Source organism: Eucalyptus grandis, chromosome 11 (genome assembly GCF_016545825.1).
Source record: "Eucalyptus grandis isolate ANBG69807.140 chromosome 11, ASM1654582v1, whole genome shotgun sequence".
In the NCBI taxonomy this organism is placed as follows: Eukaryota; Viridiplantae; Streptophyta; class Magnoliopsida; order Myrtales; family Myrtaceae; genus Eucalyptus; species Eucalyptus grandis.
Genome location: NC_052622.1, coordinates 38,541,492 through 38,568,840, shown reverse-complemented (window position 1 = coordinate 38,568,840; position 27,349 = coordinate 38,541,492). Strand labels below are relative to the sequence as shown.

The window sequence follows — 27,349 nt, the reverse complement described above, 5'->3', positions numbered from 1 at the left end:
TATAAAAAATAAGACGAAAAAAATTATCGATCGATCGGGTTGGCCTTTTTGCCAGGGGCCATCGAACCCATCGGTCCCAGGTCGCTGTCGGCCCAGGCAATAGGGTCGGTCGCCGGTCACAAAATTGAGGGCCAAGCCCAGACGTCTGAGGTTGGTCACAGGGTTAGGGGGTGGCCAACCCGGACCATGCTCACCCCTACCAGCAACCCATCTCAAATTCCCTTTGTCGCAACGTACAAAAAAAAAACGAATAGAATAAATTAAAAGAAGAAAGAAGAAGGAAAGAAACAAATTCTTAGCGAACTCGAATCTTATTTCCGCATCCCCTCTCTCTCTTTCTCTCTCTCTCTCTACCCCGTCCCTCGCAGAATTCCAAAATTCTCCGTCTCTCCAAAGGCAGGATTTCCTCTTCCCCCTTTCAACCTCCCTCGGAGAATCCCGCATTCTTCCCCCGCACGGGATCCGCCGCCGCCGCCGCCGATCGAGGGCCGGAGCCGTACCGACCGACCGGCCGGCCGACCTCGCTCGGCCACACCCACCTTCCCCCCCGCAGGGCCGGAGAGAATAATCTATGTATGGTGATCGGATCAGAGGATTGCGGCCTTCGGACTTCGCTAGATGCTTCTCCTCTGGGGCTGGATAAATGCTTGCAGCTGGGGATCTAGGGTTTTCGAGCCTGGTCCTGGTGGTCTGCCTCGCGTTCCCACTGCTGCTCGGGCTCCTCCTCCGCCGCAGATGGACCCTCGCGGCCGCCAAGAGCGAGGAGATCAGGCGCCTCCTCCTCGTTTTGGCTTCCGAGGAGGCCGCGAGGGCCGAGATTGAGGCCTCCGCCAGCTACTACGCCGGGGCCGCTCCGTCGCCGCATCCTCCTCCTCCTCCTCCTCCTGCTCCCGTTCCGCAGGGTTACTACTGCGCCGTTTGCTATTGCCCTACCACGACCCGCTGTTCTCAGTGCAAAGCCGTGAGATACTGGTACGTTTTTGCCGTGGGAGATCGGTTTGTTGTATGCCATAGGCGTTCGCGTAGGGCGCCGCGAGTTTGTCCTTGTTACCTTTCGATAGCGTGAATGATCGGCAAAGGGATAAAACCAATGATTCGAGGCGTGTTGGAGTCCGTGGGTTTTGTCGGTGAACTAATGGTGTGGAATTTCTTGATAACTTGCTTCACCGGTGCTACTGGGCTACCCTGGCATTGCAGGAATTGATTGGAAACCAAGGGGCTTAATCGCATTAAGAAATTGCTTAGCTTGCCGTCGAATGCAATTTTTAAAGCCATTTTGTGCTTGAAGAGTTTGTCCTGAAGGCCTTCTTTGTCTACCTTGTTGATTGAAATAAACTTTGTAAATAGCAGCTTGACGCCATAGCAAGATAAGCATGAGCTCTTGTTACGGCTTTTTGGAAAGTTTCGAGTTACTTTTAGACATCTTGTTAATCACAGTGGTAACAACCTGAGGAACATTGTGGCATTCAAAACGTCCAAACCATCATTTTGTTGTGTTAATTATTCCCGTGCCAGAAGTGTAACATTCTTGAGTTGGATGCTTAACTGACGTTCAATTTTGCATCTGTGAGTACTATGCATGTATTTTCCTCATGATGAAGGTTGTCATTGCGTTGAAACATTACAAAATATGACCTTTTGGGACATGTTATACTGGTGGCATATTTGGTAATGGAATCAAGACATTAAATTGATGAAGCAAAGCATCATTAACTGCTTTTTAGGAAATGCCATCACAAGTCGAATCATTTTCTGCATTGAGATACATATAATCTCTTGCCAGAGCTGAAGAGGCGGTGAATGAGCTGAAGTAATATGAATTTTTTGTGTTTTATCAAACGTGAAGTTGCTCCTTAGTCCACAATTTGTTTGCTATAATTTATGAATGGAATTTGGTGAGGCAAAGTGAAGGAGAAGTGTTAATAACTATGTGAAGTTTAATACTAGTATAACGAGGAAACAACTCATGTCTTAGAGACAGATGTCTCATACTCTTTATTTCCATCTGCCTGACTTTTGAGCAGTGATGATAAGTTTGTAAATATAGATCATTTCCTTTTATCTCTTTGCAAGTGTCTTAATTCTCATGCGTATCTTGTATAAGTTATCTGGCTATTCTCCAACTACTAATTTTAGCATTTCCATGACTTAGTTCTGGCAAGTGCCAAATTATACACTGGCGACAAGGACATAAGGAAGAATGTCGTCCTGTGGAGGCAGGGAGCCATTTTGATGGGAAGGATAATAGGTCAGGAGAGGATACATATCATGGAGAGACATTGGAGAGCAAGGCAAAGCAGTGTGCTAAGCCAAATGTATCATTTAGTGATGAATGCGTAAGGGCTCAATCCAGCTGCTCTGAAAAATTTCGAGCTAAGGGTGATAAGATCTCAATTGAGCTTCATGATGTAAATTGTTCTTCTGAATCTTCTGATGCATCCGCTGGATTTTCCTCCTCCACTACAAATAGCGATTCCTCAGATGATACTTCTGTCTGTGAAAGCATTAATTCAGATGATTCTGTGAGGCTAGAGGAACCTTTATCATCCGATATTGCGCATAAGATACCTGGCACTGGTGGTATCAAGATCAAGGAACAAGCTGAGCCACTTTCTCCTAAATTTGCTAGTTTGGTTGATTCTATTGAGGGTTTCAGAAGTTCAAGTAAATTACCCAAAAGTAAGAGCGGTTTTATTGATGATCAAGTCCAGTGCAAGTCAAGCAGTCATTCACATTCGGGCTGTACTGGCTTGCACACAGATTCAATGGCTAAGCCATCGAGACACCCTTCTGGCTTCTGGAATACTCTGAACCATCCAAGAAATGATGTTTGCGATGATTCTTCTCATTCCAGTATCAGCAAAATTGGTGCTTGTGGAAAACCTGATTCTGGATCTACTCTTGGGTTTTCTTTCAACTTGTCCAACGATACTGTCCGTCCCCTCGATCAGCAAGATTTTGAGATCTCAGCTAAGAAATCTGAAAGTAGATCTTCTTTATCTGAAACGCCAAATGCAGATGGTTCAAGTGCCCCTAAATCACTGTCCACAAAAAGTGAAGGCCCCAATCATGCTGCTGATGAAGGTTGCAGTGATTCTCATGTGTCGAAATTAAGTGCCGGTGAGCCTTTAAGCTCTGTGAAGGCCAACGTAACTCCCAGCAAGACAGTGCCTTCTTCAAGAGTGGATGCTCATAAATCAAAGTGCAGTGAAGCTGGGTGCATATTGCCTTCTGTTTTTGATGTTCGTGGACTTCCCAGGTCTGATTTGCATTCAACTTCACGTGCCAAATTGGAGAGAGTTTGTGACGGCCAAGCACATGCTGCTGTGTCCTCTCATGTTGCAGCTCATCTTCCAAACACTAAAAATGGCTTGAAAAATTCAGTATGGAGAGTCCTAGATCAATTTAAAGGATCGGTGATGTCAAAGCACCAACGATTAGGAGTTGGGAGTGATGTACCTGGAAGATGCAATGACAAGGTTTTTCATTATATTGCGACCTTTTTCTTGTTGCTTCTTCTTCATTTTTTGGGGCCAAATATTATTCTTATTCATGCCAAAGTGTTTTCGTTGAATGTGCAATTATTTGTTCCTTTTGCAGGGTATTTTTCCATATGAGTTATTTGTCACACTCTATACATGGAAAGGTGTGGAATTGCATCCTCAGGGCCTCATAAACTGTGGGAATAGGTAATGGTATCTCTCCAGTTCTTCGAAGGATGGCTAAGAGATTTGATGATCCATGCTGCTTGGTTTTGATAATCTTGGTTTCTGAATATCTAGAATTTTTGTATTGATTTCTTGTCCTTGTTTGCTTAGGACGTATGTGTGCTTCACCAAAATAAGTAGATTGCGACACTTTTACATTTATTGGTAACTAACCCCGTTCCACTTCGATAAGAATTTGGCATCAGGTGATTCACATGAGTGAGGCTCTTATAGTTATATCTAATAACTGTAAAGAGTCAGAGAGCCACTAGTGATTATTCACATAGCAATGTTCTTATAAAAAGGAAAGAGCGGCGTGTTTGGTCGCCCAGGTAAAATGCTGGATATGATAGAACTAATCCCATTCGGTGTTTGGATACACATTCGGACTGGGATAAACCTGGATAACTTATCTGGTCCATGAGGGTGGGACAATATCATTCCAACTGGACAAGAACAAAAAATAAAAACGAAAAAATGACAAACAGGTTGAATGCAGAAAGTTCTGCTGGCTACTACTCCGTGGTCGTCGCGCCACTCAAGTGACACCAGGTGGTTGCACGACTCAGGCGACCGCCATCGCAGTGGTTGCCTAAGATCTTAGCTCTATGGTTGACACAACCCCCCCTTGCTTATCTGTTTCTGTACAGCCCTGCGCTGCTCTTGGAGACCACCATCACAGTTGCAGCCACCATGACAGTGGTGGCCTTGTGCAGCAAGATCCAGATTGAGGTCTGGATCTCAACCTGTACTTTTTCTCTTTGTTGTGGTGGTCATCTGCAACCAGCGCGATAGACGTGACCACCACCACAGTGGTCGCCACAGGCAGTGGTGGTCCCTGATGAGTGGGCTAGACCCCGCAACAATGATGGTCCAACGACAGCAGTCCAGCAACCACACTCCCTGTCTCTTATTTTTATTTTTCTTAGCTTCTTTACTTATTAAAGGAAATTCTTTGAATTGTCAATTTTACATTTATATCTGTCATCATATCTAATGGTTTACCAAACAAAAATAGAATAGAACAAGTCCCTCCAGACTTCTTACCCTATTATAATTCTTGTTCTGGCAACCAAATGCAGCTGAGGGCTTCGCATCGATGTTTTGTCTTTACTGATGATGACTCCTAACTCTTCCATAGCAAGTAACTATATGATATGTTCTTGCATTTTGTAAACACCAAGTAGGCAAAGTAGACTGTTCTGTGTAAACCTAGATTTCAGGATAAGAGTGGACCACATTCTGCTTGAACAAATCAACTAGCATCTTCATGTGTGACTTGGTTATATGTGTTTAGCTTCCGGCAGAGCTCAATTTACAAAATGATGTCTGAAATTATTGATTTGTCCATTTAGCTGAAGCTTTTGCATTTATTTGATCTGTAAGTGCATCTCTTTAAAGAAACTTATGGAGTATTGATGAAAGTTTCTCTTTTGAGTATGAAATACTGTTTATCTCATTGCTGAGAGTTGTCTTCAGGAATTTTTCTTTGTATGGTTTTTTATGACACAAGCCCTCTTTTCCTTGCAGTTGTTATGCGAACGCTGTGTTGCAGTGCTTGGCGTTTACTCCTCCTCTTACTGCATATTTCCTTCAAGGACTCCACTCTAAAGCATGTGAGTTGCTGGGGCACTTTTATTTGTTCAGTGAGTGACTTTAGATGATTTCCAGTCACGTTGTAATACACCTTACATATTATCTGTACTATTCATCTCTGTTACCTCAGGTGTTAGAAAAGATTGGTGTTTCACCTGTGAATTTGAGAGTCTAATTTTAAGGATGAATGAAGGGAAGTCTCCTATTTCTCCTATTGGAATTGTATCCCAGCTAAGAAACATTGGAAGGCAGCTTGGAAATGGGAAAGAAGAGGATGCTCATGAATTTTTAAGGTGAGAGTCCACCTCTCTTTACTGTACTCTATTACAATTGTGTTCGCTTGAAATTTTTTGGCTGTTTCTCTCTAGTGTTGGATAGTGCAACCCCTGATGAGTTAAATATGGCAGGTGTGCTATTGATAAGATGCAATCTGATTGTCTTGTGGACTCTGGCAAGAAGGTTTCTAGGTCAAAGGAAGAAGCCACTCTCATTGGCCTCACATTCGGAGGCTATCTTCGTTCAAAGGTAGTAATGTTCCCAATGCTCTTCCTTCTTCATCTGTCATATGCCCACTATTCTATATACCTCTTGCATACAACTGTACAACTGTGAAGGGCTCCCTCCCCCCAACTTGAAAGGTTATTTTTTATGTGCATGAAATCCATTCTCTAATCTGCAGATAAGGTGCAAAGGTTATTTACCAATGCATGAAATTCCCTTCTCTAATATGCGGATACAGTGCACAAGGTGTAATGCTGAGAGTTTATAATTGATATGCATGGAATTCCCTTCTCTATTTGCAGATTCAATGCACAAGGTGTAATGGAAAGTCAGAGCGACATGAAAGGATGATGGATCTGACCGTTGAGATTGGAGGAGATATTAGAACACTGGAGGAGGCTCTTCGACAGTTCACTAGTACTGAAACACTGGATGGAGAGAACAAGTATCAATGTACCAGGTTGGCATGCCTAATTAACTTGTTATTTCATTTGAAGCATTTTCCTTACAATTTTTCAGGGTTTTTGGTACTTTAATAAGTAAACTGTAACAAGAGTTTTTACCCCAAAAAAAATTCTTTGAGAATGGAGATCATCCTTGCAGCAGTTAAGTATTGAAAATCATTTGATTTCATATTTGGCCCCTCCTTGAAGCTGCCATTTATTATGGCAATTTTACGAATCAAAAGAACTTACAGAACAATCTTGCTAGAATATTTATTCATGTTGCACAGTGAATCCCGGCTTATTTTGCTTCGTAAGTTAGTATGAGATATTTTCCTGTCGCTGAGATAGATTGTGAAATGATACTATTCAGTGGCCTGAACCAATTTATTAACTGATTTTTCTGGACTTATGATGTTCTCTTTCTTGTGACTTTATCAGGTGTAATTCGTATGAGAAAGCTAGGAAGAAGCTGACAGTACTAGAGGCTCCTAATATCCTTACAATTGCATTGAAGCGATTTCAGGTGTAGTGATTGTGAAGAGCTATTTTTCACGTTTCATATATATTTTTTTAAATCAGATGGTGTGTACTTTTATGGAAGAAAAACTCTCATTTGCCCTTTTTTTGGACATGCAGTCAGGTAAATTTGGAAAGCTTAACAAGTCCATTCGGTTTTCAGAGATCCTTGATTTGTCCCCATATATGAAGGGGACAACAAGTGACAGATCGGCTGTATATAGGCTTTATGGAGTAATTGTTCATTTGGATATCATGAATGCCGCATTTTCTGGTCACTACGTCTGCTATGTTAAGAATATGCACAATAAGTGGTTCAAGATTGACGACAGCACGGTAAATTCTCATTCCTTTAGTCTAAATTTTCGAGAACATGGATGCAAGATTTTGATTAGATTTTATGCTAATTGCTTCTTAGGCTATTCTTTCTATTATAAGTTGAAGATTCCAGTTACTTGTCAATAAAGTTGATGCAATTGCATTTTCTTGCATCCTTGGGTACATTCACTAGAACCAGAAGCTATCTATCTTGCATGCAACAGGATATTTCACCAAGAGTTATTTGCTTGATACTGGACTGGTCATAATATAACCAGGCTCTCAAGCTTATCTGCTTGCAGACATTACGAACATTTCTACTTTTGGGTATTTCAAGCTGTATTGCTGGGTGATATTCATGTACTTAGCTCCCTAGGGTTGAGCTATTGAGATTCCTGTAGTTTTTATTAGTGTGTATGCATGATATTCTCGCTTAGCTCAATACTTCATTTAAAGTGATACATAGATGAGTTTGTGAATGCACACATACATGTTTGTGAGGCCTTTGCTTGAGTTGTTGTGTTCAGTCAACACTTCCGATTTTCAGGGTGTCATTCTTTACTTGGTCTCAGATTTTATAAGCATTTTGCTATGGATATGCTCTTTTTTTTTTTGGGTCTGTCTTTTTAATGGATTTAATTGGAGCTTAGCATTAATAGCGAATGCACATTCACTATCATCATCCTGCTTTAATATAGGTGAAGCCTGCTGAACTCGAAAGGGTGTTGACGAAGGGAGCCTATATGCTTCTCTATGCCAGGTAAAAGATCTTACAAGCTCTTGCACAGTGTGAATGTGGCTGTCTGATACTCAGATCAAGTAATTGCTATACAGGTGTTTGCCACGTGCCCCTAGATTATTGAAAGACAGCATGACATCTGCGGATCCGAGAAACAAACCCATGAATGTCAAGAGCAGCGGGAAAAGTGCCACCCTTAAGTCGGGCTTCGCAAACTTGAGGAACAACCACCATTCTTCTGCATGTAGAAATGATTCAGCCAGTGCCCATTCTTTTGATTCGGACTTCACCCCGCTCCACAGATATCACCGAGAAGACTCTTCAAGCGATGTTTCTTCCCTGTTTAGCAGTAATTCTGATGAGGGTTCTTGTAGTACAATCAGCACCCGAGATTCTCCCAGCTATGATGACTTTACTGACTATATATTCGGTGAGTCTGGTAGTGGTTGGAGCAGTAGTCCTTGGAGTAATCCCTCTTAATTTAACCCTTCTCTGTTGTCTCCATTCTGCTCAAGACATTGATGGCTTTTGCGGTGAAACAGCACATGCCCAGAATCTGGTCATTTCCTAACAAGTTGTGCACATCATGAGAACGTGTTGCGAGCTGGCGAATCTGGGAGGTGGAGGATTTTTTTTTTTTTTTTTGGGCATTCCGATACCTCTCTATAGTTTAGAGAATTCGTAAGTAGCCGTAGTAGTTTCTGTAGGCAGACTAACCCGAGGATATCATTGGAGGGGCTAACTGTATTGCAGATGTAAAATGTAGATTTTATCTGCCAAGCGAGTAGCGGAGGAAATTGGACAGATCAATCACCTTGATCATAATATATTGAGGTGGAGAATATGTAAATAAGAGATCCATGAGAAGCTTGTATTTAAATGCACTTTTTTGCTGGAAAAAGGAGGCCATTACCATTTTATCAATGTTGATGCACTTCTTTTTTGAAGTTTCTAATGGCTGTACGATGTATTCTTGTAATATTTGAAAGTATCAATTCCGTCGACGTCAGTTTTATTTCCTGTCGGAGAAGTCCCGGAACCCTTTTAGAAGGGAGAGGAAAAAAAAAATTGGGTCTGCCTGATCCAAAAGACGGGGTCAGAGTACTGATGAATATGTAGGAACCTTAAGTCTACTGGCTTAGCTTTCCCCTTTTTCTTTATTGAAAAGAAGGTGACTTAGCAATGGATGTTTTGAAAGTCATGATGGGACTAATTGCCTTGTAAGACATTGCAGATTGTATGCCGAACTTCTTTTCCCCTCATCGTTCGATCTTGTCCCAGAGTGTCCATCTTATGGTTGTTTTTCAAATTGAGACTAGACGGGGATTGCCGACATGAACAATTAGACAACTCGGCCGTCCGACATGTAGCTGCAATATGACCCTGTAAGTTTAGCATTGTGCGCAGGAAATTGGATGAATATGCTAATCGGGTTGCATCCCGATTCCTGAAGTAGACTGAAGGCAGTGCTTGGTTAGGCGGTGGTCGGTTCAATAGCCATCTCTCCTTCACTGGAGCTTTTGCCTAGCTGACGTTAAAGCTCAACCTTGATGATGCATATTCTTCTTTTCCGCAATATCTGCACGCGATTTCCAATCTTTTTCCTTCTTAGCTCCGAGCAATATTTCAACTCAACCTCAATTTTCTTTTCTCTCGTGATTATTCGGATCCCTTCCAAACTCCCTTCCAATAGCTCCGTCCAAATTGTCGGTTTGTCGCGAAGCGGCTTTTCAATTATAGCCCTAACATGTGAGAGACGCCAATTTGCACGAGCCCAAAAAGATTTAATTCTGTCGCCGACATGTTCAGCAAAGCAGCAACACGATCTGAGTTGCGCAATAACGTCAGTTTTCCATGTTCCCACAATTTAATCAAATTCCGAAAAAGAAAATGGAAATAACAAACGGACGAAGTTACTTCCGCTTTTCGGCGCTCGGACACAACATCTGTCGATGTTTTGTCCGTGCTTTGATTAATCCGTTTAGATAGGTTGGCATCTTTCTTTTCTTTTTCTTTTTTTCATTTGTCATATTTCATTTTTCAAGATTTTTTCTGTCTCCTCACGATTACTCTATTAGATCTTATCTTTTTACTTTAAAAGTTGAGATGATAAGAACCAAAACTCATCGAATTGATTGAGCGATTAGCATTCTCATCATTCTAAATGAGAATTCAGGTTCAAATCCACCTGTTTGCCTGTTATTTCAAGGTCACGTCCATGAAAGCACAAACATGTGTTCTAATTCCCCGATGTGTGTAGGACGGGAAGACTATTGTGCTTGGAATTTAATTGGTTCTTAATTATAAGTAATGCCAAACATCTAAAATAGCCAAACAAGAAACTCTACATGAAATAGCAGTAAAGAATAATTTACCTTCAGAATGATACCCGAAATTTTCTAAATTTAATAGTTGTGTCCATCTCTAATTAAACTGCATGAGTTAAAATTTCTCACACATGGTGCTCAGGCTAAAAAAAATAAAAAAATCTTCAGGTAAAGTCACGTGGGGCATAGGAAGGAATTTTATATAAGACCTTTCTATTTGATAAGAACACGCTGCTCATGCAATGGATTTAGGCATACGTCAATCAGTTAGTTGAGAAATAATAATAATAATGATAGTAATAGCAATAATAATAATGTATACCTTCCAGATTCCTATGATAAAATATAATTTAGTACGACATTCTAACGGCAGCCGTCAGAGTCAAAAGTTCTTTAAAATACTCTTATTTCTCCCCTCCGCATGATTGCAATCTTTTATCTATTCATATCTTAATCTCTCTTTTCAAGATTTAATATAACGAAAAACTCCGAATTAATACGTTAATGATAAATTTATTTCAAATTAATTTTTTGATCACAAAAAATCATAAACCGATATACCAATGATAAATTTACCTCAAACTAATTTTGTCATTATCAAAATCCTAAAAATGATACATTTGTGACAAATTTATCTTCTATTAAATTGGATTAACACCACAAAAATCATAAATGAATATGCTTATAACAAAATGAAGGGAAAAATCCGAAATTATTATACTTGTTAACTATGAGGTATTATTCAACTGAAAATTTAAGGAAAACTATTGGAGTGTAAATTTATTACATGTATATCGGTTTAAGAGTTTTAGTGGTTAAAAATTTAGTTTGGGATATATTTGTCATATATATATATATATATATATATATTAATTTGGGGGGAGGTTTTAGTGATACCCTAAAAATAATATATAAATGGTGAATATTCAAATACATAAAATAGAGAAAATTCCTTATTTAATCTTAAATTTAATGTGTAAAATATCAATTTAATTCTAAACATTTCAATTTTGTCAATTGAGTGATTGACATTCATGTAAATTAATATAATCATTCATATCAATTTTGGACCGGAAATCACTGATGTGGCAGTTCAGTTATTGTTGGCAATCCTACATCAGCAAATTTTTTACTAAATTGGCCGAAAAGACTACATATGAAATTTCTTGGAAAAGTTTTGAACTCGATTTCAAGTTTATGCCTAAATTAACATGTCCGTACAATAGATTCAGGAATGGTTGGGCAATTTCTCTCACGTAATTTTTTTATGCTTCTTGACATTGAAGAGATAAAATTAGGAATTACATAGAGTGTATCAAATTATATGCCCCAAAAAAATACATACGAGATATCATTAAAATATATACATAATTCATTACGGTGTATGATTGCGTCAACTTCAGCGGTCAGAAGGCACTTGGGATGCAAGCGCGGTCCAATAGGCGGTCAACAAAGGCGGCGCTCGTGGACGAATTCGTCATGAGGCATCCAAGTGGGCACAGGGCCCCACTACAGGCGTGCGATGACGTGGCATTTCATCATTACAATCCCGCGAAAATTCGGGCGTACCAAACCCCCTTGGCCAAAGTTTTCGTATCTTCGCTTGTTTGACTTTTACTACATTCTTGGTCCAATCTATCGACGCCCTAATTTCTAAACAAATACAAGTTGCATCTTGCGGCTTTCTTGCGAAATTTTAACATATATATATATATATATATATATATATATATATATATATAGAGAGAGAGAAAATGGAAATTAACAATGTCAAATTCCACACCTCAAACGTAAAAAAAGCCCAGGAGAAATAAATCATGCCGAACTAGCAACTAGTTATTATTTACTTGAGGGTTTGTTTCGAAAATAAAATGATTTCGTTTCATTTTTTTAATAAGTGATATAAACAATTATTTTTACAAATCATAGTTTCTCCATTAATAGAACTTGTTTGAAAAATTGAAACTTATAGTTCAATGTCCATCTAACAGATTGCAAAGTAAATTATCGCGGTGGCAAATTCAACTTCACCCTTGATTTTTCAATTCTAAGATACCACCTTTGATTTCACTTCTAGTAGGGCCACTTTGTCAATTAATTGTCGTTGACATTTGGGAAAAGTTAGATCTAAAATTCAATTGAAGCTTTAGTGGGATATGCAGTGAAAGCTAAGCTAAAAGTAGATCACTATGAAGGAAAGTTTTGGACACGTTCTCAATGTGTCATTGATCGGCATTGGAGTGACTTGATTCATCTGAATGTGAAAGTAAACTTGGATATATGATCAAAGGTAAAAACAAAGTCATCAAACGATCTTGATGGCAAAGGAATAAAGGTATTTTGCTCAACAGTCACATCATGTGGCGGTGGCATGTGTTGCAACAAGTCAATCAAAAGTGAATAAGTCCAAAACTTAACTACCACATAGGATAAGGTACATATCACGTAAATAATATACTTTTGGCTAGCAAGTTTAATTGGCTTTGTACAGAATTTTCCAGCTACATTTTGAAAAGGAAAAATAGAGCATATATTGACATCTTAAAGTAAATTTTACGCAAGCAATTTTATCCGGTCTTTGATTTTAGGATTGTGATTCTTAGGGGTAAGCAATAGTATTGGGTAGACCTTGAAAATGAATCAAATCAACCCTATCCACTTAGTTTTGGTTTGATTGCCAAATTCAGATTCTTGAAACTGGCTATAACAGGTCATATACCTGGTTTTGGGTGTGGAACTAGCTCAAGAAATCATAAATTCTCTCCTTTTAATTTTATCTTTCATCTTGTATTGTGTTGTTGCCGCCATCGCGTCTGATTTCTCTCTCACTCTATACTTCACCTTGCCTACTTCTTCACATTTTCTCAACGTGAATCAACCATTTGAAGCTCATGAGCCTCTTGTAGATCTGTCGATTAGCCGTACAAGAAGAATCAAAGATGCCTCAACTCTATTTCTATATTCCTGCAGATATTTTAGAAGCATTTGTTATGTAATTGAAAAACTGACATCTGCAACACTCTCAGGGAATACACAAAAAGAAAAAAAGGAAAAAGAAAAAAGGAATTGGCTTGTTTCTAGGCAACATTGGAACCATACCAAATAGACAAGGTCCACAAGGTACGTTCTATTTCAAAAAACTGAGAATTCATCTTGACAAGGTAAGTTTCAGGTTTCAAGTCTGAAATATTCTCACTCTGAAACTGCTCACTCATAGTCATTGTTCACTCTCTCAAATTATTAGTATATAAGGTTGTTTATGCTACAATCGCTCATTCAAAACATATAAGTAGACAACTAATATCAAATGTCAAATATGAAGAATAATTTCTGGCATAAATATTCACATGAATAAAGGTAACCAATCTATCATGTTTTCTCCCCTTTTCTGAGCTGAATTGGCAAATTCTAACGTAAATAAATATAAATTTCAAATGTCACGTGACAAACAAATTTTCGACCAAATTTTATACTCCCATCATTGGCATAATTTTCTTACTTCTAGCTAGTGTACTGAAACTTCCAACTCCACTAATCACCATAATACACGCAAATTGCCCGTTCGTATGAATCAAAACAAGACTCTACCCACAAGATGGCGGCTATGATTTTCAAGCTTAATATAAGAGGTATCATTCTAATTTGAGAAACAAAATTTATTGAATCCAAACTAGGCAGTTTAACCGATCAGCCAACCCCTTGAGGGGGTTTCAAGCTTGCATGGCCTTATGCTTTTCTTCTTCATTCTTTTTATTGATGTCGCATGGCCATAGGCTGCATTTGATGAGTGTGAGAAAATGTCCCGAGAGAGGGTAAGTATTCATACATCCAACATTTGAAGCTGTCCTAGAATGTGAAAAGATTTGATATAAGGATACCTAGAGTGCCAAAACTTGGTATGAAGGAATACTTTAAGTGCCAAAAGTTAGGAAAGTGACATTTAAGAGTATCAAAATCAGAGCAAAATAGATCAGTTAAGTGCCAATGACGAGAAAATCCGACTAAAACACTGACGTGACAATTTTTCCGACAAGTCTAGTGCAAAACGATGTCATTTTACACATTGATATGGTTAGATAGTACCAAAACGACATCATTTGGTGCTAATGTGGTAAATAACTAACATAAAAATTAATTCAATTAAATTTAAAACCAAATTAAAAAAAAAAGGAAGGGAGGAGGAAGATGAATACACGGCGGTGGCTGAGGAGGACCGCTGTCGCCAGGAACGCAGTGGGGAGGGCCGGCTGACGAACCTAGTCGATCGATGACGAGGGCCTGTGAGCCCTCATTGGATCTAGGGAAGGGTCACCGCTACTTGTTCATCTTCATCCTCCCTTTTAAAAAAAAAAAAAAAATTAAAATTGGTTTTACATTTAATTTAATTTATTTTTATATTAAAATTCGAATTGTGTCAAAATGACATCGTTTTTGTATTTATTTGCTGAGTCAATTTTCTGGCGAGCCACGTAAGCGAGAAAAATTAATAAAAAATTGCCATATAGGATTTCCGGTAGGATTCATCGAATATGTCACTCAAGTGTCTCATTTTTTTTAAAAAAAGTAGTATTTAAGTGTTACTTTCTTAACTTTTAATACTTAAGTATCTTCTTATGCCAAGTTTTGGCACTTGTGGTATTCTTTTACTGAAAAGATTCTAATAATCCCATATTGAATCCAAACAAAACTATCCCACAAAGAGGATGAAATAATCTTACTTTATAAGAAAAGGTAGATCCTTACATAAGGAGGAGAACATGGCAGAGAGAGGAGAGATGATCGACCATCATCACCACAATCGAATGGCCACCACCTTCATGATGGTTGCATGAGATATGGCCTCCTTTCTCTCCCTCCCTCCCCCTCGAGCCATACTCAAGAGAGCGTGGCAACCACTGCGAGGTGATTATGAGCTGCCGTCCATGACTTGGTTGTGGAAGTTGGTCATTGTGGTTGAAAAGTTGACATTATGGATGATCGGTTCCAGAATGGGTTGACTCTTATTCTGGAATTGGGAACCGTTCCATCTGGTCCAAATGTCCCAAGTGAGTCTAGAATCTGGCAATGCATAATTTTTTCTTTTCTATTCCTTGCAAGACTGCCCTTAGAGAGTTAAGAGAGGAAGAACAAGCATCTCATCTCTGGGTCTTCTTGATGGACTCCAAATAGAAAGTAAGAACAAGAAAAGCAACATAGTGCGACCACTATGGCTTTTTGGCATTGTGATATAAACTTCAAGGACCCACTTTAGATGCTCCTTGCACATCATACTCTATTTCTGCTGTGAGTCGAGAGTCGAGACTTGAGATGATGTCGAGCAAGAAGGAGGTGTTGAGTGAAAGGGTCAGAGAATGAGTGGGACATAGCGGGATAGAGAGGGGATGAGGAGAGGCTTGAGCACCGAGATGAAAATAGACAATTAGGATTTTGAGTGTGAAATTATACATACAACCTTCAATGTTTTGTAATAATAAGAATTATATATAAATAAATAAAAACTACCAGTCCAATTCGAATACATTTTAGGAACCAAGAACTGTTTAGGTTCGATTGGTTGGATCGGTTCGTGCCCGTTCCAATGCTTTTGCCCCTAACTAACATTACACCACTCTATACTTCCTTATTTAATTTCACTTTTTGTACTCATTTTCTATTTTTCAATCCAATGAACTCCTACTTTATGTTATTCTTCCTCTTTTATGATCACCGTACACGTAAAAACGAATTTATCCTTTCTTTTCTCAATACTCAATCTTCTTGTTTTGATTCACTTCTTCTGAAATCTTTTTCAAGCGATACATTCCAATGTAAAAAATAAGAACATCCTATCAGTGTCCTTTTGATAAAGATTTTCATGGTAACTCCCACGGGGTTCTTCATAAATCCTTTCATGCATGGCATATTTCACACATACGCTGTTATTGTATCAAATGAGAAATAGCATGCCAAGGATCGATTCCTAGAGGGCCCCCCCGGGGGGGAAAGCTACTACCTTATCCTATGCTGGCGACCGAACAAAGCCCTAATAACTTCAAAAGGATAGCATTGTAGGAAGAAGAAGATCGGAAAGAGAGGTCAGGGTTTTGCTTTCAATGAATTATCACAGCTTCTTCAATTTCTCAGAGACGGTTCGGGGAAAGAGAGAAAGAGACAACGCCAAAGTACAGATTTCGATCAGACGCGCATAGAAAAGTAAAGTCCAACCCCATTAAAAGCGAAGAAACCCCCCCCCCCCACCTCGAGTCTTTCAACTCTCTCTGACTCTCTCTCTCTCTTCTGCAACTGCAACTGAGAAAAGCAAGCAACAGCGCGGGGGGGCCAACCACGACGAGAAGAAACCCTAGCCACGTTCTCTTCTGCCACACGCATTATCCCCGGCCATCCCTCCATCACCATCACCGCCCAGGGACGAGAAAAAGCGAAACGAGTCCATCGGGTCCGAAGAGAACCAGAGTTATCATGTCCCCCTCAACGAGACGCGACCCGCCCCCCTACCGAGCGAGGTCGGCTCGCTCGCTTCTTCATCCCCCTCGAGCGCAGCGCAGAAGTCGCCGAATTGCGAGGCTTCGAGATCACCTTATGATTCTTCTTGCCCAACCAAAACGTGGGAAGACTTTGCTTAGCAGGAACAAGGAGGAAGAGCAAAACGTCAAATTTTTCTGTTCTACCTAAAATGGATGCCAGCGCAGTACACACTGGAGTAACTATTTGCCTAAGCTCTTGCAAGAAACAGCAAAAACTAACCGACCCAGTTTGAAACAAGAAAATGAATTACCTCTTAACAAAGCATGGTGAGCAGCAAGATATCACAATCTTAGATACTTCACAAAAAGACAAATTATGAAGAAACCAAACTCAATTATAATGGGGCGGTGGCGGTGGAGGTTGCCTCGGAGCAGGAGCCCATATCACATCCGATGACAAATGGCAACTATACACCGGCTCCCCCTGCGGCCGATGGCCCGCCCGCTGTCTCCGCCGCTCGACATCTGAGGAGACTGCCCCTCCCCGCTGCCGCTCCCCCTTCCGACGCCGCCCTCCGCGCGTTCTCGGCCTCCTCCTCGCAATCCGTCAGCCTGTGGAACACCGGGCTGTTGAACGACGCCGCGACGACGTAGATCGGCCCGGCCGCCACGAGCGGACCGGCGACGGACCCACCGACGATTTGGCCCTGGGGCCCGGCGAGGGAGATGGAGAAGGCGTTGGGGGCGGCGGCGGCGCAGGACGAGGCGGGCGGGGAGCGGGGGAAGACGGTGGCGGAGATGGAGAGGATGTCGAAGCGGCCGTGGAAGGTGAGGGTGTTGCCGGAGGCTCCGGAGAAGTGGGGCTGGCGGAGGGTGAAGTTGGCGACGGAGCCGGAGGCGGAGAGGACGGAGAGGGAGAGCGAGCGCCGGCGGCAGAAGCCGTGGAGGCAGGCGACGACGTCGGAGCCGCCGGGGACCTCGAGGATGTAAGGGCTGAGGGAGGGCTCGGGGTCGCGGGCGATGAAGACGGGGGCTTGGGCTTGTTCTTGGACCCGGGGGCGGCCGCGGGGGCGGCGGACGACATCGATGGTGGAGCCGTCGCCGGAGTGGGGATCGGCGTGGGGCTTCGCCTTGGGACCGGGGCCGGGCTCGCCGGGGGGGGGAGGAGAAGGGCGGAAGTGCTGGAGGGAGAAGGAGGGGATGTCGTGGAGCTTGGCGAAGAAGGTCGGCGGGCTGGCCGCTTCGGGGTGGTCGCTGGGGATTCCAGATACTCGCCTTTCATGGTGGAGGGACGGACTCTCCGCGGGCGGCGGCGACGGCGACGGCGACGGCGACGGCGATGCTTTCAAATCGGTGGAAGCTTTCGGGGGAGGGAGGGAGGGAGGGAGGAAGAGAGAAAGAAAAGAGGGGAAGGGGTGGGTGAGCTTTGAAAGCAAGAATTCAAGAATTCAAGAATTCTCTCTCTCTGATGGCGCCGCTGGTCTTGGAGGTAAAACAGCGAGGGTCCCACCGCCCTCGTCAGATTCAGCTCCCTTCATCTTTTGCTTAATTCGGTTGTTAAATCGATGCTTCCGAAGCAATCCTTCCTGAGGAAAATTTCGATGAGAATGAACCGCAGCTACGAAAAGAGTTTTCGAGGAATCCGACTCGTACCTTCTTGAAAATCTTGTCGTTTGCGCTTTGGTTCTCGCTGTATAAAACTAAGATTTTAGGGCAAAGCACAATCTACTATGTTTGCGAAAATGAGGGGAGATGAATGAAAAAATAAAATGAAAAAGAAAAGAAAAAAGAGCTCGGGTTCAACCTCAAACCGCCTTTTGCTGCCGAGAGAAAAGGCTTCCGACCTAAGGAGATAATTTGATTGAGGTTGTCGGTTTTTGCGCAAAGGGAGATGGATGGTTCTGGTCATGGTGAAAAAGAAGGGAGAAAGAAAAACCCAAAGTAGAGGGTCATTAGTAGCGGTGGGATCGAGCGGAAAAGTTCCTAAGACCGGACCTACAAATTGTTCAAGCTCCCTCGTCTTAAAGATTGTCTTAACATAATTCCTACAGCCGAGTAGGCTTCGGCCAGGGGTCACCTAGCCGGCCCGTGAGTCTGGGGGCTACCTTGTTGTCAAGCCCTGTAGAACCAAAACGGGTATTGTAAGATTTTAGGGTAAGTTCCAATTTTCAAAATATCGGAACAGGTGAGTACATAGAAAAATCAAGGTTTGGGGTCATACCCACTGTCTATACCCTTTACCCTGTGCAGTGTCATACCTTGTACAATGCTCCAGTAAATTCATATGTATTGAACTATTTATGAATTGTTTTATAATTCTTCGAAGTGATTAGGGCTTGGATAAGAGTAAGGGTGTGCAAAAGAACTGAGATTCGCTCGAATTGCCCGGAATTGGACCAGAACTGCTTGGAACCGGTGGCTTTTGAGGGAACCGGTCCGGTTCCTGGTTCCAATTTATGGGAACCAGTAGATATCAGATCCGATTTTTGGAGGCGGATTTGTCCACCCGCCCACTCGGGACTGGATCGATTATATTAAAATAATATATTAATTTTTAATATTAAAAAAATGAAATTACAAATTCACAAACCCAAATCAAATAATTAAAAAAATTAATTAAAGTGGGAAAAAGTCCAAAGCACATCTTGACAAAATGTCGAGCAATTGGTGGGCAAAAACAAACACGTGAAGAAGAAGGGCTGCAGGGAGGAGAAGAAGAATAGGTTAGGCGGCATTTTGGTAGAAACCAAAATTGTTTCTTGTCAAGATCGGAGCTTTCGAGAAAATGATATTATTATTATTATTATTATTATTATTATTATTATTATTATTGTGAGACCAGTTCCATGGATTCACTCGGGAACCGGACCGGACCGATCGGTCCGGTTCCCGGGTGAATCTATGCAACTAACAGGTGGATCCCAGTTTCAATTTTTCGGAACCAGTCTTTAGCGAGCGGTTCTCGGTTCTAGGTCGAGAACCGCCCGCCCGGACCATGCACACCCCTAAATAAGAGACATAAATCCATAGAGATGTTACGCATTGAGTTAGGCCACGCCATGTCCTTTTATGGCGAGGAATGCCGGGTGGCTAAACATGAGCATGCCCATCAGTGCATGGATGAGGGCGGCAGAGATGAGAACACTTTGTCGGATGCGTGACGAGATTGAAAGATAGGTGTTGCCTCGATTAAAGATGAAGTTAGAGAAATTTGCTTGGCATGGTTTAGCCATGTATTAGGATGCTCCAGTCAGGAGATGCGAGCAAGGGATGAAGCACATGATAGAAGTGTGGGAGGAAGAAAGACCTCGAAGGATGTAGAAGGAGATAATGAGATATTAAGTGCTTGAAGTTTTGTTCTTTTAGCGTTGAACTAATAGGAGTGAACATGGTTTTAGGATAGAACCTGGAACTGGATAGGTCCTAATTTAGTTCCAGGTTCTAGAGTATATAGGGTGGGTTCCAAGTTCCAAAAATTAGAAGACTTATTTTGATAGGTAAGTTCCAGGTTTTATGTAAATAGAATCTGAAACTTAAAACCTAAAACTTAAAATAATTTTTTGTATTTTTCTTTGCCTTTGTCTTTGTGATATTCTATAATATTCTATGGCATCCGATGATGAGTGTATAATATAGGAGCATTAATCTGAGCTTTCATTTTATAATCGAGACTTTTATTTTATTAATGTTTCATATATTTTCCGTGTCTTAATATAAGTTGTCGTTAGTGGATTGTAGCAGTAAATAGTAGTCGTTAAATATGATGATTTATTACAATAGTTCGATTAATAATACAAGTGGAACCTACGTAAACCATGAAACCGACCTTATGACTTGTTGATAGGATGGTTCGAGATTCCAAAAAATAAGGAATCTGTTTCAATGGGTAGGTTCCGGGTTTCAAGTGGAACCTATACAGAATCTAGAACCGCTCACTTCTATGGACTACAGTTTAGAAAGAATTTATCTGTATCGGAGTCATGATATTACAATAGGTAAAAAGCCTTCTACTGTCTAGGGGAAATAAAATCGGACAGGGTTTCTCTTATGGAGAGTCAAATAAATCCGAAAATAGAAAACCGCTTGAGTATACTACAATGATTGTGCAAGATGAGGTGGAGAAACCCTTTGTATTTAGTAAGATCATAGGTCTTGGGAAGCCAACGGTTTGGGTATCTTAAGATGTTAGAATACCGGAAAATTATTCAAAAAGTTCTAAACTTATTATACTTTTGCCAATTAAGTCTCAAGCATTTTTCACGTTTTAACAATTGAGTTAATCTGCCTAGTTTTAATTGAAAATCACTGACGTAGATGTTAATCATCTAACATTCAAATTGTACATAATTTTTTTTTTTAAAAGATGATTTTTGACTTTTTCTTATGTTTCTTTTCTTTTTGTTTTCTTCCAAGCCCGGCGAGGGTTGACTGGCAACCCTCATTGGATCTAGTCATATAAGAAGGAAAAAATAATTTAAAAAGTTATCCACGTCAATGTCTTTCGATTTATGTGACACTACTAACATCCACATTAGCAATTTCCAATCAAAATTGATAGAATAGATTTAATTGGCAAAACGTGAAAATATTTAATACTCTATTGGTATAATTGAAAGATTTATAATTTAAAAATTACTTAAATAATTTTGCCCCGGGAAATACATTAGCTCGATCATCCTTGAGATGCGCAAGTAATTCCTATACTTTGGGCTGCTTTTACGACCGGACTATCGCGTGTCAAAAAGAACATGCGGGCGCCCCAAAAGGATGATTTCTCACGACACCGATTTTCTCTCTCTCTCTCTCTCCTCCCTTTGAATTTCTTCGTTCGAGGGTCAATCCTGGCTTCTTTCTCTGCCAAAATATTTCAGAAATCCGAGCTCACTTGCTTTGACGGGAAGGCTTCCCTTTCCATATGGTGCCACGACGACGACGTTGTTCCTTTTCCCCCTATTCCACTCGTTTCTAAAGCCGCCCAAGTTTCAAGCATCGCAATCATGTTTGCTTGGTTCACACTTAATAAAATTCGCAAACGATCTGCTGGGTGGGGAAGAAAGTCAGAAAGTTCGATCAGTAGCTTGCCAAGTGGTTTTCTAAGCCAGTAGTATGTCCGAGACAAAATTTCAATGGGGACCCAGTCGGGACCAAAGCTTTGTCCAATTTGATATTTGTGTTGAAAACGAAGCGTGCATGCATGCTGTGTCCTGGGGTCCTCATGCATAAACCTTATCCGCATTCTTCAACCATCTCGAGTGTGTATGTAGACTTTAAAAGGACAGATCAGATTGTAATCCATGGGTACTTTAGAGAGATCTTTACAAGAATACTGTTCCTCTGAAAAATGTCAACAAAATATCTTGAGCTATGGATCGATAAATGACAAAGGATGCGAAAGGTTCTTTATCAATTCCGAGATAGATATGCAAATCCTATAAGAACATTTAAAATATCAAGACTCGAGACAATTGTGGTACAAACGACAATTAACAACTAAAGACAAAAAAAAGAAACAAATACATCCCACGCGACTCTTCATACTTAGCAACCTGTACTTACAAACAGTTAATCAAACACCTAGACACAATTCCACTACTTGATGGTTACGCCTTCTCCACTCTTCCCGTCCAGCATCACTGGTTAGCTGTTGAAGCCCCTCGTTCCACGACTCGATGGCTGTAATAACCCACGTCTCTCGGTCCCTATCGTTAGTTGCTACCGAGATCTATGGCATCCATTACCCGATGATTGCGCGGGTTTCATTTCTTCATAACTACGTCGACGTGCCTTAGGGAATCGTGCTCGAAATTGTCGGCTGTATCACTTCGGTTACTGCTTTGGATCAAGCTCATCATAGATATCGTCAGTTGTGGCTTTTATCGACTAAACCGAGCTTCATTTACCGGTGCCCATACTCCAGGACTTGGTTACTCGTTGTTACATCTTACATTGGCTAAAGCCATTCGCTTTTTCGACTAACTATACCTGATGATTAATGGCCTTCAACCCTTGACAAATTTGACCTCTATGGTATTTGACTCGGTCTTTCTTAGCCCGAGTCAACTGTCAAAGATTTAGACTTTTTTTTTTGTTTGTTTGTCTAAGAAGTAAGAAGTACATCAAGTAAACAAAAGAGACTGATCGGTTAGAGAAAATCATCAGATTACGTGAGTAAGAATCATTGTCTGGTTAGATTAAAGCATACTTAGCGGTGATGTGCTCAATGATATCAAAATCAAAACTTTCTATAAATAAGGTGCAACAAAGTGTCAATCAGCATATGGGAACTATTCTTTTCTTTCCCAAGGAAGCATGCGTTTTTTTTTTTGGTTCCTTCCTTCTTTTTTTCTCCTCTTGCGTTAAGCGTGTTGTGAAGATCTATTGCTAACCAATTATGACGTATCTACATAAAGAAATAGAGACAATAAACTTTAACCGAACGTGAAAATCGAATCCCGCAGTCAAAATGCATATAGTAAGAGAAACCCTAATTCGACATACACAAACGCAATCGAGTCGGAATTGATGAAACATAAAGCGTTTTGAAATACTTTCATTTTCCTACGTGGAAAGCAAATTCACTATCATATACTGATGTGAATTTGAGCTAATTTTATAATTACAGCATTCATCGATAAGATTTTTGACGGCAAGATGTGTACCTAAATGACAATGCCATCTAACTAATTGTGGACTTATGACCTTACAGTCGGTCATCAACCCCGGTGTCAATCGAACTATAAGCCCGAGTCCTTTTATCCCCTACCGCCACTCGGTCCGGACCACAATCTAAAGCCCGATTCTCCATAACCATCCTCAAAGCCCGTTTCAGCCCACCAAATTCACTCTCCCTCCCAGCCCACTTGATCCGCAAAACGCACCGGGTGCGCCCGGCCAGCGTCGCCATCTCGGCGCGAACCACCCTGGCCCCGAAAGCCCGAACAACCTGGCCCAAGTCCCGGTTCAAGCTCGGCCTGTCGTCGCAGCACACCGTCGCTTCCACCAGGCCTTCCTCGCCGCTGCAGCGACTCAGGCTGGCCTCGTCCGACTCGCTGGGAAGCGGCCCCGGAAGCTCTGGGCACAAGCACGCAGGCCCATCTCGGCGTGCCACGTCAGCGACCTGGCACCTCAGCTTCTTCACTCGGTGGACCACCTGGGCAAGCAAGGACGCCTTGTCCATCTGCACAATTTCGCGACGGACGCAACATATAGAGGACGCCTTGTTTAGAGAATCATTTCGACAAATATGGATATGAGTCTTCAATGAGATATTGACACTACGCTCTCAGGAATTCTCGAAACATTGACCACAACATGATTGTTACAGCACGTCGTTTGTTTAGCTAACATACAAAGTCCTCTTTAGAGAGAGAGAGAGAGAGTGTTTAATAGCCATACTTTGGAGGTGGAGGGGAGGAGGGAGCGGAGGGTGGAGAGGTGGGCGTTGATTCGCTGCCTGCGCCTCCTCTCCGCTTCCTTGTGGCTCCGGCTTGCCGTCATCGACAGTTTCCTCATCATGTGACTCAGCGACGGGTCCGCGCTGTCGATGGAGTTCACTGAGGCTGTAGGGGGCTCTTGACAGGGCCGAGCCGGTCCGGCATGAGGGATGCCGGGTCCGAGAGGTCTCGAGTCCATTGGAGTAGCTCCCGAGCCGATGGCATACATTTATATATGTCGAGTTAAATAAGAAGAAAGATAAGATGAGGACAGCTTTATAATGAGAAGTAGGGGGGTGAGAGAGATGAAGCAGAGAGGGAGGAATATGTGAGTGGCAAGGAGGAGGAACTGAGAGAGAGAGAGAGAGAGAGAGAGAGAGAGGAGAAAGGAGAGGGGAGACTTTTTTGAGTCCTGACGAGGAGGCCAGTATATAAATAGACCAATCTCTCTTCTTGTTCTTGTTCTTTTTCTTTTTCTTTTTTAAATGCCAGAAAAACAAGAAGGTTTGTGAGGTTAAGAAAATACTTACGGGTTGATTTGAAAATATTTGCATTAGAAATTTTTTATTTAAATCAATCTCGAGGTTAATCTATAAAATTTGTATATTTAGTAATATGATAAACTGTGATGGATGCTGAATATAACAAATTTATTCGTATAAAATTCATATGACCTAAAAATATACATATGAAGAGCGTTAGTTCAAACTAATAGGAGTGAATTCCAACATTGACATCTTCCTTTTTCTTTTTTTCCTTTGTCCCTTTTGTCCCATTTTGGCTAAGCACTCCATCAAAGAATCGAGCCAAAGCTCCTAGGGTTGGTGCGGTTGATTGACTAGGGGTAGTTGAAGGATTTCCATGTCAAGAAATTGAGAAAACTTATTCGAATCTCATCCACCTTGGGCAAATTGTCAATGCCATCTGCTGAGATTAAAAATCTAGAATTAACCAGTTCATTAAGAGTTTACAAGGTATTTCATGAGTCTTCACATAGTCGAGTCTTTATGCCCACATCCCTGAATTATAAGAAAAATTGGAAAACTTATCAAATTGAAGCTTAATTTATGAAATGCAAATTTGAGGTTTTCGAGATGTGATTTTCCTTAGGACCTTTGGAAACGAACAAGGATACTTGATAGGGGTTATGTTAAGTTTGATAAATAATAAACATAGATAGGATTAATAGAGGCTCAATTAAATTCCTTTCGAACCTTTTTTGGAGAAGTCTCTTTTGAAGTCGTGCTCCAGGAGAAGAGAGGTATATTTGGGGGGTCCAATGGTGATATACAAGAGGGCAACGCAGCACAAGGCCATTGATGGGTGAGTGATAGCAGCAGTATGCATGAGATGAGACACTCTGCATGCAAAAACTGAGCAGTGCACAGGATATGTCGCCTTCATCATGGTATCCTCTCAGCCTCTAGTTGGTGTTGAAAGGGGGCAATTTCTCAGCTATTCCTGGCTCTCTCTCTCTCTCTCTCTCCATCTTTAGTTCCAGAAATAATAGGGTTGCTTGTCGGTTGGTTTGTGGGGGTCCATCCTAGTACATGGTCACATGCAAGTTTCCATAGATGCTCGTTGTGTCACTGTTTTTTGAACTTATTTTTTTCCCTCTGCCAAGATTCTACTGGGAAACAAGCATATCACAGATGACCATAACTGAGATATTTTGAATTTTCTGCTCGTGTCTCTTTCTACCTGTTTTATATTCTTTGGAGGGGCTTTGCATGTTTTCTCTGCACTAATAACAAACCATTTGCCCCTTTATTAAGCTTCTAGCAAATTGGACTGGCTAATTTTCCGACGGTTTATCAAATCGAGTGCATTTTATAGAGAGTAAAGTTGTATTCTCATGTCGAGTATGGAGGTCATTGAATGATCAAATGACAGCTCATGATCTCCAGGATGCTTGTGAAAAGACGAGGTTACATCCACAGTATAATGTTCCAAAACAGTTTGGCATGCGTATGTTTTCTTCTTGTTCTCTTGCTTCGAATTAGGATGAAAAAAAGAGTACAAGAAGATGAAGCAAAGAGAGGAAAAAACAAAGAAGGCAAAATGTACAAGACAGCCAATATGACCGATTGCCCTAAATTGGCTTCATTGCTGTCTGTCTTGTGTCATTGAAAACAGGGTTTTGCCCTCTTGTCGGATATGAACAAAGAATCCACTTGAAAGGACAGAGACACTTCAATGATCTTTCCTTGGTTTCTCTTGACGATATCGCTCGCTCGTAACTCTATAGTTCCCCCGACCAAATATATTTAAATATATATATTCAGAGATTATAGAAGAAAAATACATATCGGCACCTTTAAGATCGCCTGCGAAGGCGGCTTAGCCGACGTGCGTGGACGCTAGCCCGAACGCCACTTTACCGCTAAACCAAGAGAAGAAAGACATAATCTCAACTTGTTTTGTTTCTTGCAAATACCCCCGTTGTTCAGGTTTTTGGCATACAAACTGGGCGTTTCAGAGTTTCATAAATATCCTCCTTCTGTTATGTTTGATGGTCTCGTTAGAATATTGTCAGGATACTCCTAAACTTTCGACGGATTGCATGAGATTATAATTGATTCTGTAGTTCTGGCTATTTTCTAGGTTTAACTAGTTTCATTTTTAGATTACTTACTTCACTATACATATTGTTCTTGTATAAATACCGCTTCGGCGTAATACATGATTGATTCTAAGCAATGTACCAATCCTTCTATATCATCTATTCTAATTTGGTATCGGAATCAAAATCCATAGGCTACAGAGTTCATGCAAAATGAATAGATGTTCGCCTCTTGTGGTAATTCAAGATTTCGCCAATCATGTAAGAATGTTAGTTCAAATATTCTGAGCTTTTGTCGGATTACGTGGGCTGTAATTTATTTTGTAATTTTTGTTGTTTCCTCGTATATGGTATGAACATAAAGGATACAGAGTCGTAATTGTTTCTTTTGTCGCAAGAATCGAACACAGCTTGAATTGAAAAGGATAGCCATTAATGAAGGCTCAATTCACAAAATCATTGCATTTCATTATCAAGAATTCGAAGAAATAAAAAAGAAAATAAGAAATGGAGGTTGGCCTGTTTGAAAATAGTAACATGACGCTTATTATTTGTAATTTTTTAATACAAAATTTGAAACCAAAAAAAAAAAATGTATCTTTTAAGTCTCGATATGTTATGTGAAAAATTTATGTATGATTCTACAAATGTAAAAAGTCAACGTCCGCCAACTGTAAAGTCTATAAATATTAATATGACAAAATTACAATCACTCAAAACAAGAAAGGCCTAAATCGGA

General features: G+C 40.9%; 2 protein-coding genes and 1 pseudogene across 2 annotated transcripts; 1 reads left to right on the top strand and 2 right to left on the bottom strand.

Annotated features, from left to right (window-relative positions):
* The first annotated feature begins 298 nt into the window (after window positions 1-298).
* LOC104449171 (ubiquitin carboxyl-terminal hydrolase 17) lies at window positions 299-8,778 on the top strand. Its single transcript, XM_010063215.3, has 11 exons — window positions 299-972; window positions 2,153-3,479; window positions 3,601-3,689; window positions 5,238-5,323; window positions 5,434-5,596; window positions 5,711-5,828; window positions 6,107-6,264; window positions 6,689-6,773; window positions 6,887-7,102; window positions 7,783-7,844; window positions 7,919-8,778. The coding sequence occupies exons 1-11, from the start codon at window positions 644-646 to the stop codon at window positions 8,301-8,303; spliced, it is 3,018 nt and encodes a 1,005-aa protein (XP_010061517.2). The 5' UTR covers window positions 299-643; the 3' UTR covers window positions 8,304-8,778.
* A 7,436-nt stretch (window positions 8,779-16,214) lies between these two features.
* LOC120289932 lies at window positions 16,215-18,062 on the bottom strand (annotated as a pseudogene).
* Window positions 18,063-23,244: 5,182 nt separating this feature from the next.
* LOC104451809 (putative transcription factor bHLH107) lies at window positions 23,245-24,410 on the bottom strand. The gene is made up of 2 exons (XM_010066395.3): window positions 24,010-24,410; window positions 23,245-23,791 (listed from the first exon to the last, which is right to left on the bottom strand). Exons 1-2 carry the CDS (start codon window positions 24,274-24,276, stop codon window positions 23,315-23,317), a joined length of 744 nt encoding a protein of 247 aa, XP_010064697.3. The 5' UTR covers window positions 24,277-24,410; the 3' UTR covers window positions 23,245-23,314.
* Window positions 24,411-27,349: the final 2,939 nt, after the last annotated feature.

Coding starts and splice junctions, on each gene's coding strand:
- LOC104449171 (XM_010063215.3), top strand. CDS start 644: ATGCTTGCAGCTGGGGATCTAGGGTTTTCGAGCCTGGTCCTGGTGGTC. Junction 973..2,152: donor TGCAAAGCCGTGAGATACTG/GTACGTTTTTGC, acceptor TCCATGACTTAG/TTCTGGCAAGTGCCAAATTA. Junction 5,324..5,433: donor AGGACTCCACTCTAAAGCAT/GTGAGTTGCTGG, acceptor CTGTTACCTCAG/GTGTTAGAAAAGATTGGTGT.
- LOC104451809 (XM_010066395.3), bottom strand. CDS start 24,276: ATGTATGCCATCGGCTCGGGAGCTACTCCAATGGACTCGAGACCTCTC. Junction 23,792..24,009: donor TCCTCCCCTCCACCTCCAAA/GTATGGCTATTA, acceptor GAAATTGTGCAG/ATGGACAAGGCGTCCTTGCT.